The following is a 14306-nucleotide window of genomic DNA, read 5'->3' as shown; positions in this document are numbered from 1 at the left end:
CACGAGGGGTAAATGCACAGGTAAAAGCCAACGCCTCTAAAAAAGTAAAAATTGAGCTTGACGAGAAGGCTCTGGAAGCCTTCCACGATTTGAAACAACTTTTAGTGTCTGCTGATGTCTTAGCCTTCCCAGATTGCGGTTCTATCACAAGGGGTGATAGGCGAAGATAAACCTATAGCGTATATTTCGCGATCCCTGAATAAGTCAGAAGAGAACTACGCCACGAATGAAAAAGAGCTCCTCGCTATTGTTTGGGCACTTGACAATCTACGTTCCTATGTGTATGGTGCAAAGAAAATTAAGATTTACACAGACCACCAGCCGCTGACCTTTTCAGTGAGTAATCGCAACTACAACGCAAAGCTAAAGCGATGGAAAGCTCGAATAGAGGAGTATAATTGTGAGATAATTTATAAACCAGGAAAGACGAATGTGGTCGCCGATGCACTCTCCCGTCTTAAGACGGAAGTGAACGCACTCACAGACTCAATCGTTGCTCTGCCATCGGGTACTGTAGCTGACGCACCATCTGATACAGATACTGCATCGGAAGGTACTATGCATTCTGCCGAACAGGATAGCTCAGACCTCATACCACACGTAGAAGCACCCATAAACGTGTTTAGGAACCAAATAATACTTAGGCAGGGGGCGAGTTGCGAATGTAGCGAAGAACCGCATAGGGGCTATAAAAGATACTTTATTACGATGCCCATACTAAATTGTGAAAACCTGGTGCCTCTTCTCAAAAAGAATCTTAACCCAAACGTAATAAACGGAATTAAAATACCTGAAGGTTCAATTCATAATTTGCAAAATGCGTATGTTAATAACTTCAGTAAATACAAAATCAGGATCACGCAACGCATAGTAGAGGATGTAACGATTGCTGATAGGGTATTCAACATAATCGAGCAAGAACACAAACGTGCTCATCGAAATGCTCGCGAAAACAGGGAACAAATCCTTGAAAAATTCTATTTTCCAGCAATGTCCAAGCAAATCAGAGAGTATGTTAGTCAATGCGAAACATGTAAATTAAATAAGTATGATAGGCACCCTTCAAAACCGTACCTTCAACCAACCCCAATTCCTAGTTATCCGTGTGAGATCCTACACATCGATATTTTCGAAATAGAGCGACAAAAATATTTGAGTTGCATCGATAAGTTTACAAAATTTGCCAAACTATTTCCAATAAAAAACAAATCTTCCACCCATTTGCGAATAAAACTAACAGTTGCGCTGCACTACTTCACAGTGCCACGGGCTTTAGTTATGGACAATGAGCGCGGATTTTTGACACCACTTGTATTAAACTATATTAGATCCTTAGGAATAGAGGTTTACCAAACGCCAACGCAGCGAAGTGAGGCCAATGGTCAAGTCGAGAGATTACATTCCACTCTGATTGAAATATATCGCTGCCTTTGCGTTGAGTTTCCTAGATTAACACCCGAAGAGCGCGTTGCCATAACGGTAGACCGGTACAATAATACAATACATTCGGTAACAAAACGGAAGCCCGCTGATATTTTCCTTAACAGAACTGCGAGAATAAATTACCAAGAATTGACAAACTTTAGGGAACATACTAATGATGACGTAAAAGCCCTTCTATTACACGAACAAGAAAGTAGAAATACAAGACATAATAAAACTCGCTCGCCCCCTCGCAATTTTCATAGTGGTGATGAATTATTTATCGCCAACAAACAAATTAAAAGCAAAAAGAAACCGCTTTATAAAAAAGAAGCTGTCGCTGAAAACAGAAATGCGACTATTATCACGCAAAGTGGGAAAAAATTCCACAAATCAGACATAAGAAATGTCTAGTAATATAAAAAAAATACTAATGTTATCCAAAGTGGGAAATCCCACACACAAATGAGACAAAAAAATGTCAAGAATATTCCAACCAACATTGGTCAAGAGACAAAAAACTCATGCATAGATCCTTAAGTCCCAGGCGTTTGGGTACAAATTTTGTTTGTATTCGATCAAGTCATATTGGTTCAATTCCAGTTTACTCGATGGTTCGAGTGACGACAATCGAAGTGGTTCAACTCCACCAAAAGGCTATGGCTTTAATTGACGTGAAGTCACTCGTGCCATGAGTAGGCCATTTGCAATCATTAACGCTTATGGCTAAAAGGGATAACCGCGAGCCTTCCAATGTCATCTGAGTTTACGTCTGTATTCCTATGGTTAAAGGAAAAAAAAAACATAAAAAAAAACGACAAATAAAATTGTGCCATGGCAAACAAAAGCGATGGAAATATGAAAGGTTTAAGACCATAAAAATAAAAGTGCATGAATTGCACACGAATAAACGCTACAAAGCGAAAAAAAAAAAAACGGGAAAGCATTCCTAAAGAAAAAAATAAAGAATCACTAACTCGCTAACTAAAACTAATAAACGAAACTAACTTATTAATCTACAGAAACTACTACAATAAAATTAGTCTAACTTACTAACGTTTACTAATAAAACTAACCATAGTAATAAAATACTAAAAAATAATTGTCAAAGAAAGTTCCACTCTTAACATCACTTCCTGAGTCCTCACGAACTTCCGATAACCCTTAGCCTCCCAGACTCCACTCACTAGTAATAGTATTAGAAATTTAAGGCCTTATTACTAAGTTTGATTGCCAATGAATGGAGAAATGTTTTCGAAGGTTGTAACTACAATAAATTTCAAGTAGCTATAATTAAGTTCAAAATCAATTGCATTCTATTTAATTGGTATTTACGTTTAAATTTCCCTCTGTCGTAATTTCCAACCAAATATGTAAACATTACTTAGTCTAAATTCAATTTATAAAATGGTAAACTGTGTGGAAAATAAAGTAGGATTAAGTTAACATTTTGTAATTTAATTTGTAGAATCTGCCTCTGTGCAAACGCACAAGCATATGTTGTATTCAACCTAGATTCCCCTGTTCTAACTGTTCGTGATGGGTACGGCTGGATAATCAACGGACACTTCAAACTGGTCCACATCATCGGCTTAATGCGCTACGAGAGGGTTGTAAACCGGCTAGAATATGAAACTGCCAGGATGAACGAGACCGATCCAATCACAGATGTCACCATTTATCAGTTACAAAAAATTCGAACTCAACTTGAGGAGCTGAAGGGTCCTACAGCCAAAAGACCAAAGCGTTCAATCAACTGGATTGGGTCAGCTTGGAAGTGGATTGCTGGCTCACCTGATGCTTTAGATTGGGATGAAATCCTGCGGAGCCAAAATGAAATAATAGACAACAATAACTTACAGTATAAGGTAAACTCTGAAATTTTCAAGAAAACTGAAGAGTTATTACAGGTTGTGAACGGGATTGCAACGGCCACGAACGACGTCCTGGGACGTACTCACCAAGCCAAATTTTCACAGGAGATTCAGCACAAATTGATGATTCTCAAAGATGACGTTAGTGAATTAATACGGGCATGTCAAATGGCTAAAGCAGGCGTAGCAAACAGCAATCTTTTGAATAAAGAGGAAATAAATAGCCTAATAAGCGAAATCGAAGTCCTTCCGTACAGTAACGTCGTCGAAGCCATTGAATATAGTGAACCATCAATCTACACGAACGGCACTCTTCTACTTTACGTGCTGTCCATGCCAAAGGTGGCCCAAACGAGGTTTAATCACTTGATCACGCGCTCTATTTTGAAGGATGGTCATAGAGTTGATCTGAAGTACAAGACAATCTTAATTAATAAACAGCTGACATATGGTATTAAAAATAGTTGTCTCCACCTCGCCACCGCCATGGTCTGCAAGCAGGAAGCCCTAGATTTATTGTCCGAAGATGAATGTCTACCACGTCTACTCAAGGGTGGGCAAACAAGTTGCCGCTACGTAATTGGCACGGAAACAACGGTTGAGGTGCTCAAGGAGGACACAATATTCTTGGATAATTTCAACAGCAGCATATGGTCAGGTAAAATACCTAAACACTTATCTGGCTCTTATATTCTGCAGATGGAGAACGAGACTATTACAATAAATAACCAAACCTACTGGAGTACTAGCAGCTCAGGCGTGCAGGTGCTCCCACCCGTGTTGTCCACCATAACAAATAGAAGCCTGGCAGTGGATCTCAATCTCGTCCACGAGATGACCTCCGGAAACATACGACTCTTGGGTTACCTGAAAGATAAAACCAACTGGTTTGCAACATCCGAAGCCCTAGGACTTATTTTGCTAATGGTCTTCATTTTGCTAATTTGGAGAAAGCTAACAACTGGAGCAAAACTTCCTGAGCTGAATATGTCGATACTGCAATCAAGTTCTCGGAACCGACCAAAAAACGTCACCTCTCCAAATCATGATCTGCGGGACGCAGATCTTTAGAGGGGGAAGAGTTAACACGCTGCAGTCGCATTTGTTGCGACGCTCCCACGGCTGCTCGCTACACGTGCCGCAGTGTCAGCATATTTAAATTTCACAATGCAACGCAACAGGAGACGTTACCTGTTGCACAATTACATTCAATAATGCACCCGTGGGAAGTCAAGGCCAAGTCCGGTCTCAGACAAATTACACAACGACTGCGCCGCAGCTGGAGAATGAAGGTGTAAAGTAAGCGACCGTCACCACGTCCAGTTAGTGGAGTTTGGGACGGGTTCCGGGTTAGCTGTATTAGATTAAGTAATTTGTGTAGAATAAAAATAATTGTGAACTATTAAAAGAATTATAAGTGTTTCTCTCCTGGGCAGCTGGCCCTTAATTTTTTTTTAGTGTAACGGACCCAAAATCCGTAACTTATATGTATTTTTTTTTTTGTGACATGCTATAAGTTCACAGTTCTCGCAAATATACACTGTTTTTTGAGACTAGAGACTAACGAATGCTTGCTGAATAGCAACTGGTGTAAAACTGAGATTTCTCCACTGAAAGGCTCTATTTGTGACTATATCTAATATTTTTTTTATTTTTTGAATAACCCTTTTGATATGGAATAATCGCTAAAAATTAATGTTTTTCAGTGTCAGCTGATATTTATTTGCAGAAATTATCAAACTATGAAATATTTATCCTAATCTCCTCTCTCTCTCTCTTCCTTTCGTTGCTTGCTCTGGCGCTCTGCAAGGTAGTATTCTCGTCCCGCTTTATTTTGTTGTGATTATCAATGATATTTGCTCTTGTTTCGCGTTAGTAATATTCCTGCTTTATGCAGACGGCGTTAAGATTTATTCGCCGATCACTCGGCTCTCTCAATTCTGATTTGATGCAGATAATTTCAGTAACTGGTGTATCAATAACACTGCGTTACAAAAACGAACTTTTTTTCTGTCCTATGGACCAAATATACTTTTTCGGAAAGGGGAGAAAAATAAAAATGCACGTGTATCGGCGATTTTCATGTACACGTCAGAATTTTTTTTTTATGTATAAAATATAGAGCTCGTAGTCCGCCTGTGTGAAAAACTTTGGATCAATTTTTAACCCTTTTTCCGTGATCGAATCGCGCTGAATTTCTACAGGCAGACTCGTGGAAATGTTTTTATTATGTAAAATAAAAAAAAAAATTATCAATTCTCAGATTTTCTTGAATTTTTTTTTCTAAAAACAAAATGTTTCTAAATTTTCGGCATAACTAGAAGGGACTCCAAATTTTTAAACAACTTATTATCCTTTAATTTATTGTTTCATACAACACACTCTGTGCCATTTGTGTGTTTGTTCCAGTTCCGGAAGTTCCGATCATCTAACAGTTGCGCTACTAGGAGACGTATACTTTTACAATTGTTTTAAGTTCTGTTGCGCGAAAACGTCTTTCTGTATATTTCATCTTACGAAAACTGCAGTGCCCGACTCGAAATAACTTTTGTTACGTTTGTGGCTTATTCGCACCAAGTAAAAATTTTAAAAATATTACGAAAACAGTGGTTAATTCGTTTCAGAAAATATTCAAGGCAGAATCGGTTATTCCAGCGGTTCTGTACTCACCAGAAGAACGTATAGCGGCTTCAATGGCGATTTTTGATGATGTTCCCGAATTAAGGGATGGAGAACCAACAGTAGCACCAACAATGCTATCAACATTTCTTGCATCGAATGCGAAATGCGGGGCACCAGAAGTGTCGGAATTTGTACCGCATTTAGTAACGCAAACCGACTTCAATGACCTTGTACGAGAAGGAAATTTGTCAAAGAGAACAGCCGAACTCTTTGCATCACGCTTTAAGCAGCTTGGCGAATACTGTTGGTCTATTTGTCGCGATACTGACACAAATGCTTACAAACGCAAAAATAAAAGGCCTAAGTTTCTTTAAAAGCATTACAATTTTTAATGTAACAATTTTTACTTTTAATATAATAAAATTAATAAAAAAATTCGCGGTTTTATATCTCTATTGTAATGCGGAGTGAAATACCTTTCTTTTGATACCCACATCGGCATATCTCATGCAATTTTTTTTTTTAATTTCGAACAGGTGGCAACCCTGTGAAACATTGTCAGCGGCAACACCTAGGTGAAAAGTCTAGAAATGTGATACACTATCTGTGTGCCCAATTTCATTCAAGTCCGTTAAGCTAATCCTGAGATCGTGTGGCTATACAGATATGCATACAAGAATTGCTCGTTTAAAGTTATAAAATACAAAAAAATACCGATACACGTGTATTTTTATTTTTTATCCCTTCTCCAAAAAAGTATATTTGGTTCATAGGTCAGAATGTGTGTAACGCGGTGTAATCGTCTACCGCTGAATATAAGTAAGTGTTTCCGAATTGCCTTTACTAAGCGTGCCACTGTTATTGATAACTCCTTTCACATTTCTAGCGCGCTTCTGTCACGCGTAAGCGAAATTAAAGACGTGGGTATAATATTTGATTCGAAACTTACTTTTGCTAGTCATATAAATTTTATTATTACCAAATCTTACGCCATACTTTCTTTTTTTAGGCCCGATTTCTCGAACCCTTATACGCTGAAGCTTTTGTATGCGGTCTTTGTACGTTCCAAACTGGAGTATGCATGCTTTAGTCCCCGGGGTCTGCGACGAATTCAGAAAGTCTTCTTACATTTTGTATTGCTTAATTTACGCTTTTCGGATCCATACCTACCTATCAAGCCCAAAATCCGAAATTTAGTAGTTCAAGATTGGTATAAATTACTGAATAGCAGCAAAAGCTTACATCTATGGCTACTGAGGCCTTAAGCAATAGCACAATTCAGAGAAGCTTTAATAATTTCAATGCCGATGAAAAATTCTGTAATCCCTAGGAAAAGTTAGGGTAACAAATTTCAGAGAATTGCGTGTTTAAAATTCCATAAAATATAAAAATGTCTTTTATTCTATGTAATCTAAAAAAAAAACTAATTCGTTTAAATAATTGATTTCCCAATTTTCAACTTAATGAAACTTTTATTAGCCCAGCTTTGTTATATTTTGTTACTAAATATGAAATATGCTCAAGCGCACACACGCGCACTCGCACACGTATGCCATCCTTTATCCTGTTGTAAATAAAAGTTTCCTTATTCAAAAACTCCTTAAGCACTGACACTTTACGGACTTCAACGGCCACTTAGACTACCTAATCTCTGTCGCTGCTTGGCTTCATATGCAGCAACTTCTGACGCAGGCAAAACTTCCGACGCAGGTACCAGCTGTGCACTGTACCCAGCAGACAGCCGTTTTCTGCTTCGTCCGTTCTTCAACATCCTCTCAACGGCTAACCAGCCACGTTTTCCACATTTCCACGCTTCGCTCAAAACTTTGCGCCTTCTTTGCGTTTGAGTTATTATTATATCCTTTTTGCTGGCTTTGCTGTTACTCGTATGTGTAGGTGTTCGCATGTGTGTGGTGCTCGCGCTGTGTCTGTAATTTTATTAATTTAACATTGCGCACGTTGCTGCGACATAATTCAAGACAAACTGTCACAAGTGTGCAAGTAAGCTTTTACTTAGTAGATACACACATACATTCGAAAGTTTCCGCTTGCCACTTGCACCCTTTCTTTCCGCTTACTGCCATTTTTTCCTTCATTTGTTTGCTCATAAACTTTTACGGTACTTTTCCTGTGGCGGGTAAACCGTTACTTTTTTTCTTTTCTCGCTCACCTGAAAACTCTTACTTTCTATGTTTGTTTGCAGTGCTCTTTGAAAAAGGAAGTAGCGCACTCCTTATCACCGCCACCCCGCACACCTTTCCTCTTGATTCGTGGCTGTGTTTGCGTAGTCGATAGGTACCTGCCCTCAGGATGTTGGCTGCTGCAAATAAAGTTTGTAAGTTAAAACTTTTGTCGCTGATTGCCGCAAAATTCTACCATCCCCACCTGACGGTGCTTGTATTATATGTTGAGAAAGATTTTCCGCCAGATGGTAGTGAATTTGGAGATTCTTTAATATCTCCATCTTTCTTCGCTGATAAGCCTCTGAGGCAATTTGATTACATAATGTTTAATAACTATACTCTAGTGAAACTCTTTCTTCGTTGTTGCTTGTTAGTTGTTGTTGGAGTAATATTTAAAATATGCATCCTGGCCTCAAGTTTTGTTGAAATATGGAAGTTCATGAGTGGAAAAACTTGTCTAATCTCCATATTAGTGGTATACGAGGTGTGTTCAAAAAGTATCGCGAATATTGAATTTTCGCAGGTTACGTATGTATATTCGAATTTCGATTTGTGGCGATATGTTGGTGCTCATGTCTCTCACTCATGCCGGCGAGTTCGGCCATTTTGAATGTTCAGTTAACTGTTGACAGCTGCTTTGCTTGCACGTGTTTTGGCTTGTCTTCGATTTTTACCTAAAGATGAATCAAAGAACCTGTGTGAAAAACGAAATTAAGTGCGTGGATGTATTCCGAATGTTGACTGTCTCATACGGAGAAGCTACTTTGGACCAAAGCAGCGTTTATCGGTGGTACAAAATGTTCTCAGAAGGCCGAGACGATGTGAACGACGCAAAGCGTGCCGGACGCCCGAGCACTTCAACAACAGACGAAAAAAATGATGAAGTGAAGAAAATGGTATTGGCCAATCGTTGAATCACTGCTAGAGAAGTTGCTGAGGACCTAGGCATATCGATTGGCGCGTGATATTTCGATTAGATTTTTTTCAATGATTTGGGCATGAGACGGGTTGCCGCAAAATTCTACCAAAATTGCTCAATTTCGACCAAAAGCAGCAACGCATGAACTTTGCTAATGAGATGTTGGACTCTGTCCGCGACGACTCAAATTTGCTCCAGAGGGTCGTAACTGGTGACAAATCGTGGGTTTATGGTTATGACGTGGAAGCCAAAACTCAACCATCTCAATGGAAGCTGCCGCACGAACCAAGACTTAAAAAAGCGCGCCAAATTCGGTCGGATGTAAAAGATTTGCTTACAGTTTTCTTCGATTGCAGGGGTGTTGTGCATCATGAGTTCTTGCGACAGGGTAAAACGGTCAATAAGGAATATTACCTGCAAGTTATGTGCAATTTGCGTGAAGCAATCCGCCAGAAACGCCCGGATTTGTGGAAGAACAAAAATTGGCTCTTGCATCACGATAACGCCCCTGCTCACACATCGTTGCTTGTGCGCGACTTTTTGGCCAAAAACAACACACTGATGATGTCACAGCCAGCGTATTCCCCAGATCTGGCCCCTGTGACTTTTTCTGGTTCCCGAAACTGAAAAGGTCCGGCGACGAGATAAAGGCGGCATCGGAGGAGGAGCTGAAGAAGATAAAAAAATTATTTTTTGAAGGGCTTTGAAGATTGGAAAAAACGTTGGCACAAGTGCATAATACTCATGGTGATTACTTTGAAGGGGACAAAATAGATGTCAATAAATAAATAAATAATTTTTGAAAAACACAAAATTCGCGATACTTTTTGAACACACCTCGACTAAATCGACGAAGACCTTTGTTGCTAGCGTTGCTTAGTAATTATTTGTTAAATAATTTATTATGTGGAAACATTTTATAAAAAAAAAATAAAGAATTAAATATATTAAAAAAATATGTATGAAGGATTAAAAAAAATGGAAATCAAAATGAAAATTAAGTAAAAACAAACAAAGAAAAAGGCAAAAGAAGATAAAAAAATAAAAAATAAAAAAACGAAAAACTAAGAATAAAAAACTTAAATTAAAAAAATAAGAAAAAAAATAAAGATAAAAAAATAATAAATTATTACAAAAAAAATATAAATAAAACAAAAATAAAAGCACGTGTGAAAGAAATATATTTGATGGCTTCATTTAGTTATCCGCACCTGTAACTGAACTACTAGTACCCACACTTAAATGTACTAGTAGTAGTAGTAGTAGTCATACATGTGTCACCTGTGTCACTCTCACAAACTCTACAATGCATTCATCTAAGTTTAATTTTTTGGTTTGGTCTATGAATGGCGAAAGTGGCGTAAAACTTTTGCATCATTGCCAAAATTGAATTACAGTTACAAATTTTTTGGCACTTTAAATTGTCGTTCGCATATTTTTTTATCAATTCAGGAGTTTTCTCATATTTACTGCCTTGCTACCCTCATTACCCAATACTAGGGACGCTTAAATTGTTAAATTACCATGTAAGCCAACTGGTAAGTACATAAACGATTATCCTTGCCACACATGCCGCACGCCCCATAACGGCTTCACTAACAACACAATATTCGTGACAGCAGTGACAGTAACAGCTTCTTGTCCTGGTTTCATTTAATACTATATCCTTGAAGTGTTGTTGTTTGTTTGTGTGTTGGTCGCGTAGAGCCACGAGTGTGAGTGAATTCAAACACATCATCTGTTGGCAATATGTGGTACTTAAATACATACGTACATAGTATATCTATACAGTGCTTCCTAGATAATTCGTACTCATTTTTGATCTCAGAAAACATTTTTTTTGTTTTGCTTCAGGGTTCTCGCTATAATTTTATTTTATGATTAGTTATTGATTTTACAATACAAATAAATATTTGATTCAGAATATTACGCTGGGCTGGAGTAGACAACCTGCTTTCAAAATGAGTTCATTCGGTCGCTACATAAATAGGTCCGAAGTAGGTCATATGTCCTTAAACTCGTTTTGGCTCAAGTGGCATGCAATCTCCATATCAAAAGAAAGGCGAGCGCTAGTGCCTTCTCTCGCTAATTTGGCTGTCTTACAATTCCCTTGTATGTCACTATGCCCTTGGGCCCATATCAAAAGGATGCTAGAGATACCGGGCATTTTCGAGCAATGATGGGATTAGTGACAACTGCACCAAGAGGTTTAATGGCTGCTTGCTGGCTATCAGAATAAATATGGACTTCTCTAAAGGTAGTATTTTATTCAATAAAGAATTCTTTCAGAAAAACTAAACTTATTCAGTTACAGTGATAACTCCGAGATACTGGGCATCCGGGTTATCGCGACAGTACTGTACATACTCTAAATGTACACTGACATGCTCAGCAGTTTACATACACTCACACAGGCGGCGAGCCAAATGAAGTGCAAGGCTATGAAAAAAATGCACGTAATCATATACAAGTACATGGAATAAAATGGGAAAACAAAACCCACAAAAGATGGAACAAAACCGAAGGGTCCTTTAAGCATGAAAAAGCATACAAGTACTTGTTAGCAGGCGGGCCAAATATAAAATCCATTGGAAAAAGGAAGGTTGTCAGCGGAATGAGGTGGATAAGCGACGGAGGATGAGTGCAAAATCGAAACACTTGTGCCACTTGGCTGGGTACTCAGGCACATGTTCACACAGCCTACCGCTCATCATGAAGGAACAAAAATAAAAATTAAAAAAATAATAAAAAAAGAAGTAACCAACTGCATGAAATGCGAACGCGGTACTGGAGCGTACGAAGTGGCACTGATTGGCGCCGCTGCTACTGGAAATGTAGGGTAACATTCAATTAATATGTATAAATACACCGACTGATACTTCTGCATGTATGTGTGTGCATGAGTGTATGTAAGGAGCATGCTTCGTGGCATGGACTTTGGGGGCGTTCCCTTGGCTTCTGCAGTGCCTTAGTGGTCTTCTGTTGACTTAACTGCAGTTACATTCTTGCATTTTTCCATATTGGAGACATCTTTCTCCTCTAGCACATTTAAGTGTCGGCACAACTTGTACTCGTTGTAAATATTTGCTTAAAATATTTATAAATTTTTTAACGTTTGAGGTTGTATGCGTTCTTGTGTGGTCACGTGACTACTGCAAAGTATTGTGATGAAGGTGCTTGCAGGTGGGGCACACAATACAAATTAATTTCAACTGGCTTACAACCATTTCTGGGTCACCTAAAACCAATTTAGAATTTTTAAACTTTTCTGCTTTTGAACGTCCAAGAACTCTGGCAACGCGCTTTGAGGCGAATTCAATCTGCATTTTATTCGGATCTGATTGTTGTCAAATTATGTTTTAACTCACACTAAAATAATGATGAAAATTACGGACAATGCAATTTATATTTAAAATTTAAACGTTTCTTGTCATAAAAATAGCAGCGCACACAGTTTGACTATTTATTTATTTATTATTATTAGTTGTAACTTAGATACTTTTCATAAAAATATATAGTTTATATAGTACCACAACAAAAAAAATGTAACTCAAAGTTTCAAACTTTGTAAAAAAATAAAAAAAAAATTTAAGAACTGAAAAAAATTTCAAACTTCTGTAGGTTTGAAGTGGCTCAAAACTCGCGTTGGTTCTTGGCAATTTTATTTGTTGGCGGCCGTGTGCAGTTTTTCTGTATACATTTTTTTCGAGATTTCGTTACATGGGAGGAAATGTGACAGTGTTTGCAAAAAAAAAATTATAAAAAAATCAACGCGAATTCTGAGCCACGGTAAACAGACACAATATTCCTCCAAATTTGAATGAGCTATAAAACTCCGTGACTAGAATTTTTCTAAATCTCTGATTAAAACTTTTGAAATTGTGATGATTTTTTTTTTAATTTTTTTAATTTTTGTTCAATTTTTTGGTCATTAATATTATTATGTACAGTCTTCAAATCGTCATCCTAGCCACGAGTCATGAGCCATTGGTGAAGTATTCGACAGCCTGCATAATCGTGCGGGGTACGTAAACATGCCGGAAATATGCATGGATTATGTCGGGTTGATTCTGCTGAAGTAGGAGTTTAATTTGCTTTAATATCCAGACCTAAATTAAGCCAAAGTTAAGCGGGTCTCACGAGCAATTAAAACTTTTCGTCTGCAATGGGTGGTGGTTGGACTCCGATAGCGGCATTCGGGAGTTTAGCAAAGTGGTGAGAGTCTCCCGATGAATGTCGTTTAATGTCTGGCATTTACTGTCCGGTCCAGTAGTTGCAGTTGTTTTTGGTCAAGGATCCGGTCGCTTAGTCGAAGAAATATCTGCTGCGAGGTGGCTCAGGTTCTAGCAAATGTTTGCAAGGGTGATTCCTACGGTGACATCCAAGAAAATATTGCTTGCTGAGCATTTTACTGCGCTACTTGACCAAACACATGGAAGCCTCATTGTGAAGGTGTGGCAGCGGAGACATCAGGAGTAATCCCGTGGTTGATAATATAATTTTGACAGATCTGGAGCTTTGTCCACTGCGAATCAGTAGCACCAGGCAACCAAACGGGCGCAGTGTAATTTAGTACCGACTGGTCAATTGCTTTAAATTTCGCCAGCAATATTTCTTTATCGTTGCCCGAAGTGCTGCCGGCTAACGATTTGAGGACTTGGTTGCGGTTTTGGACCTTAGTGCGATTGTATGCGCCGAAAAGGAAAACAAACTTTCGAAGGTGACACTCTTGGTGCGTCATCGGCTTTCACTTTTAACTGCAGTTTGTCCTCCTTCCTCCAGGAGATAAAGTAAAAAGAGTCGCCGTTGGTCGTTAGTGGGGGAAAGCTGCAGATTCCTCGCAGTGAGAAAGCGAGAAATGCTGACGGCATGAACGTTAACTTTGAAGCACAAGTCATCGATGTCATTGCCGGACGCCCATATCAAACAATCGCCAAGCTTAATCTTCTGTAGCAATGTCACCGGTTGCCAATAAAATGCGAAAGCATTTCAAGCAGGATTTCGATGTTTTTATAAAGAATATATTTTTTTGCTTTTTTACGCTTTCATCTCAAATCGAGGTTATTTAAAGTATTTATTCAACTGATGGAGCTGGAATTTCGCTGGCAATCCAAATGATAGGCAATTTTTCCGCAGCAATACTGTCTGATTGGCCTTAGGCTGTTTATTAGGCCATCATATTTTGTTAATCACATGCATACACGCGTACATATTTAGCTAACAAATTATCCTAGGACATTTTTTCATCTTGATAATCAAGTTTCAAGCATACGAGTACATCGACAT

The 14306-nt window shown here is 38.4% G+C and overlaps 1 protein-coding gene across 1 annotated transcript; it reads left to right on the top strand.

Annotated features, from left to right (window-relative positions):
* Positions 1–3065: 3065 nt before the first annotated feature.
* On the top strand, positions 3066–4367 carry LOC129247259 (uncharacterized). The gene has a single exon (XM_054886311.1). The coding sequence runs from the start codon at positions 3066–3068 to the stop codon at positions 4365–4367; it is 1302 nt and encodes a 433-aa protein (XP_054742286.1).
* Positions 4368–14306: the final 9939 nt, after the last annotated feature.

The sequence above is a fragment of the Anastrepha obliqua genome, chromosome 5, assembly GCF_027943255.1.
Source record: "Anastrepha obliqua isolate idAnaObli1 chromosome 5, idAnaObli1_1.0, whole genome shotgun sequence".
In the NCBI taxonomy this organism is placed as follows: Eukaryota; Metazoa; Arthropoda; class Insecta; order Diptera; family Tephritidae; genus Anastrepha; species Anastrepha obliqua.
Note: the sequence above shows the minus strand (reverse complement) of the source record. Positions and strands in the feature narration are given on the sequence as shown.

Bases quoted from the DNA above. Each gene is read 5' to 3' on its own strand.
- LOC129247259 (XM_054886311.1), top strand. From the start codon at position 3,066: ATGAACGAGACCGATCCAATCACAGATGTCACCATTTATCAGTTACAA.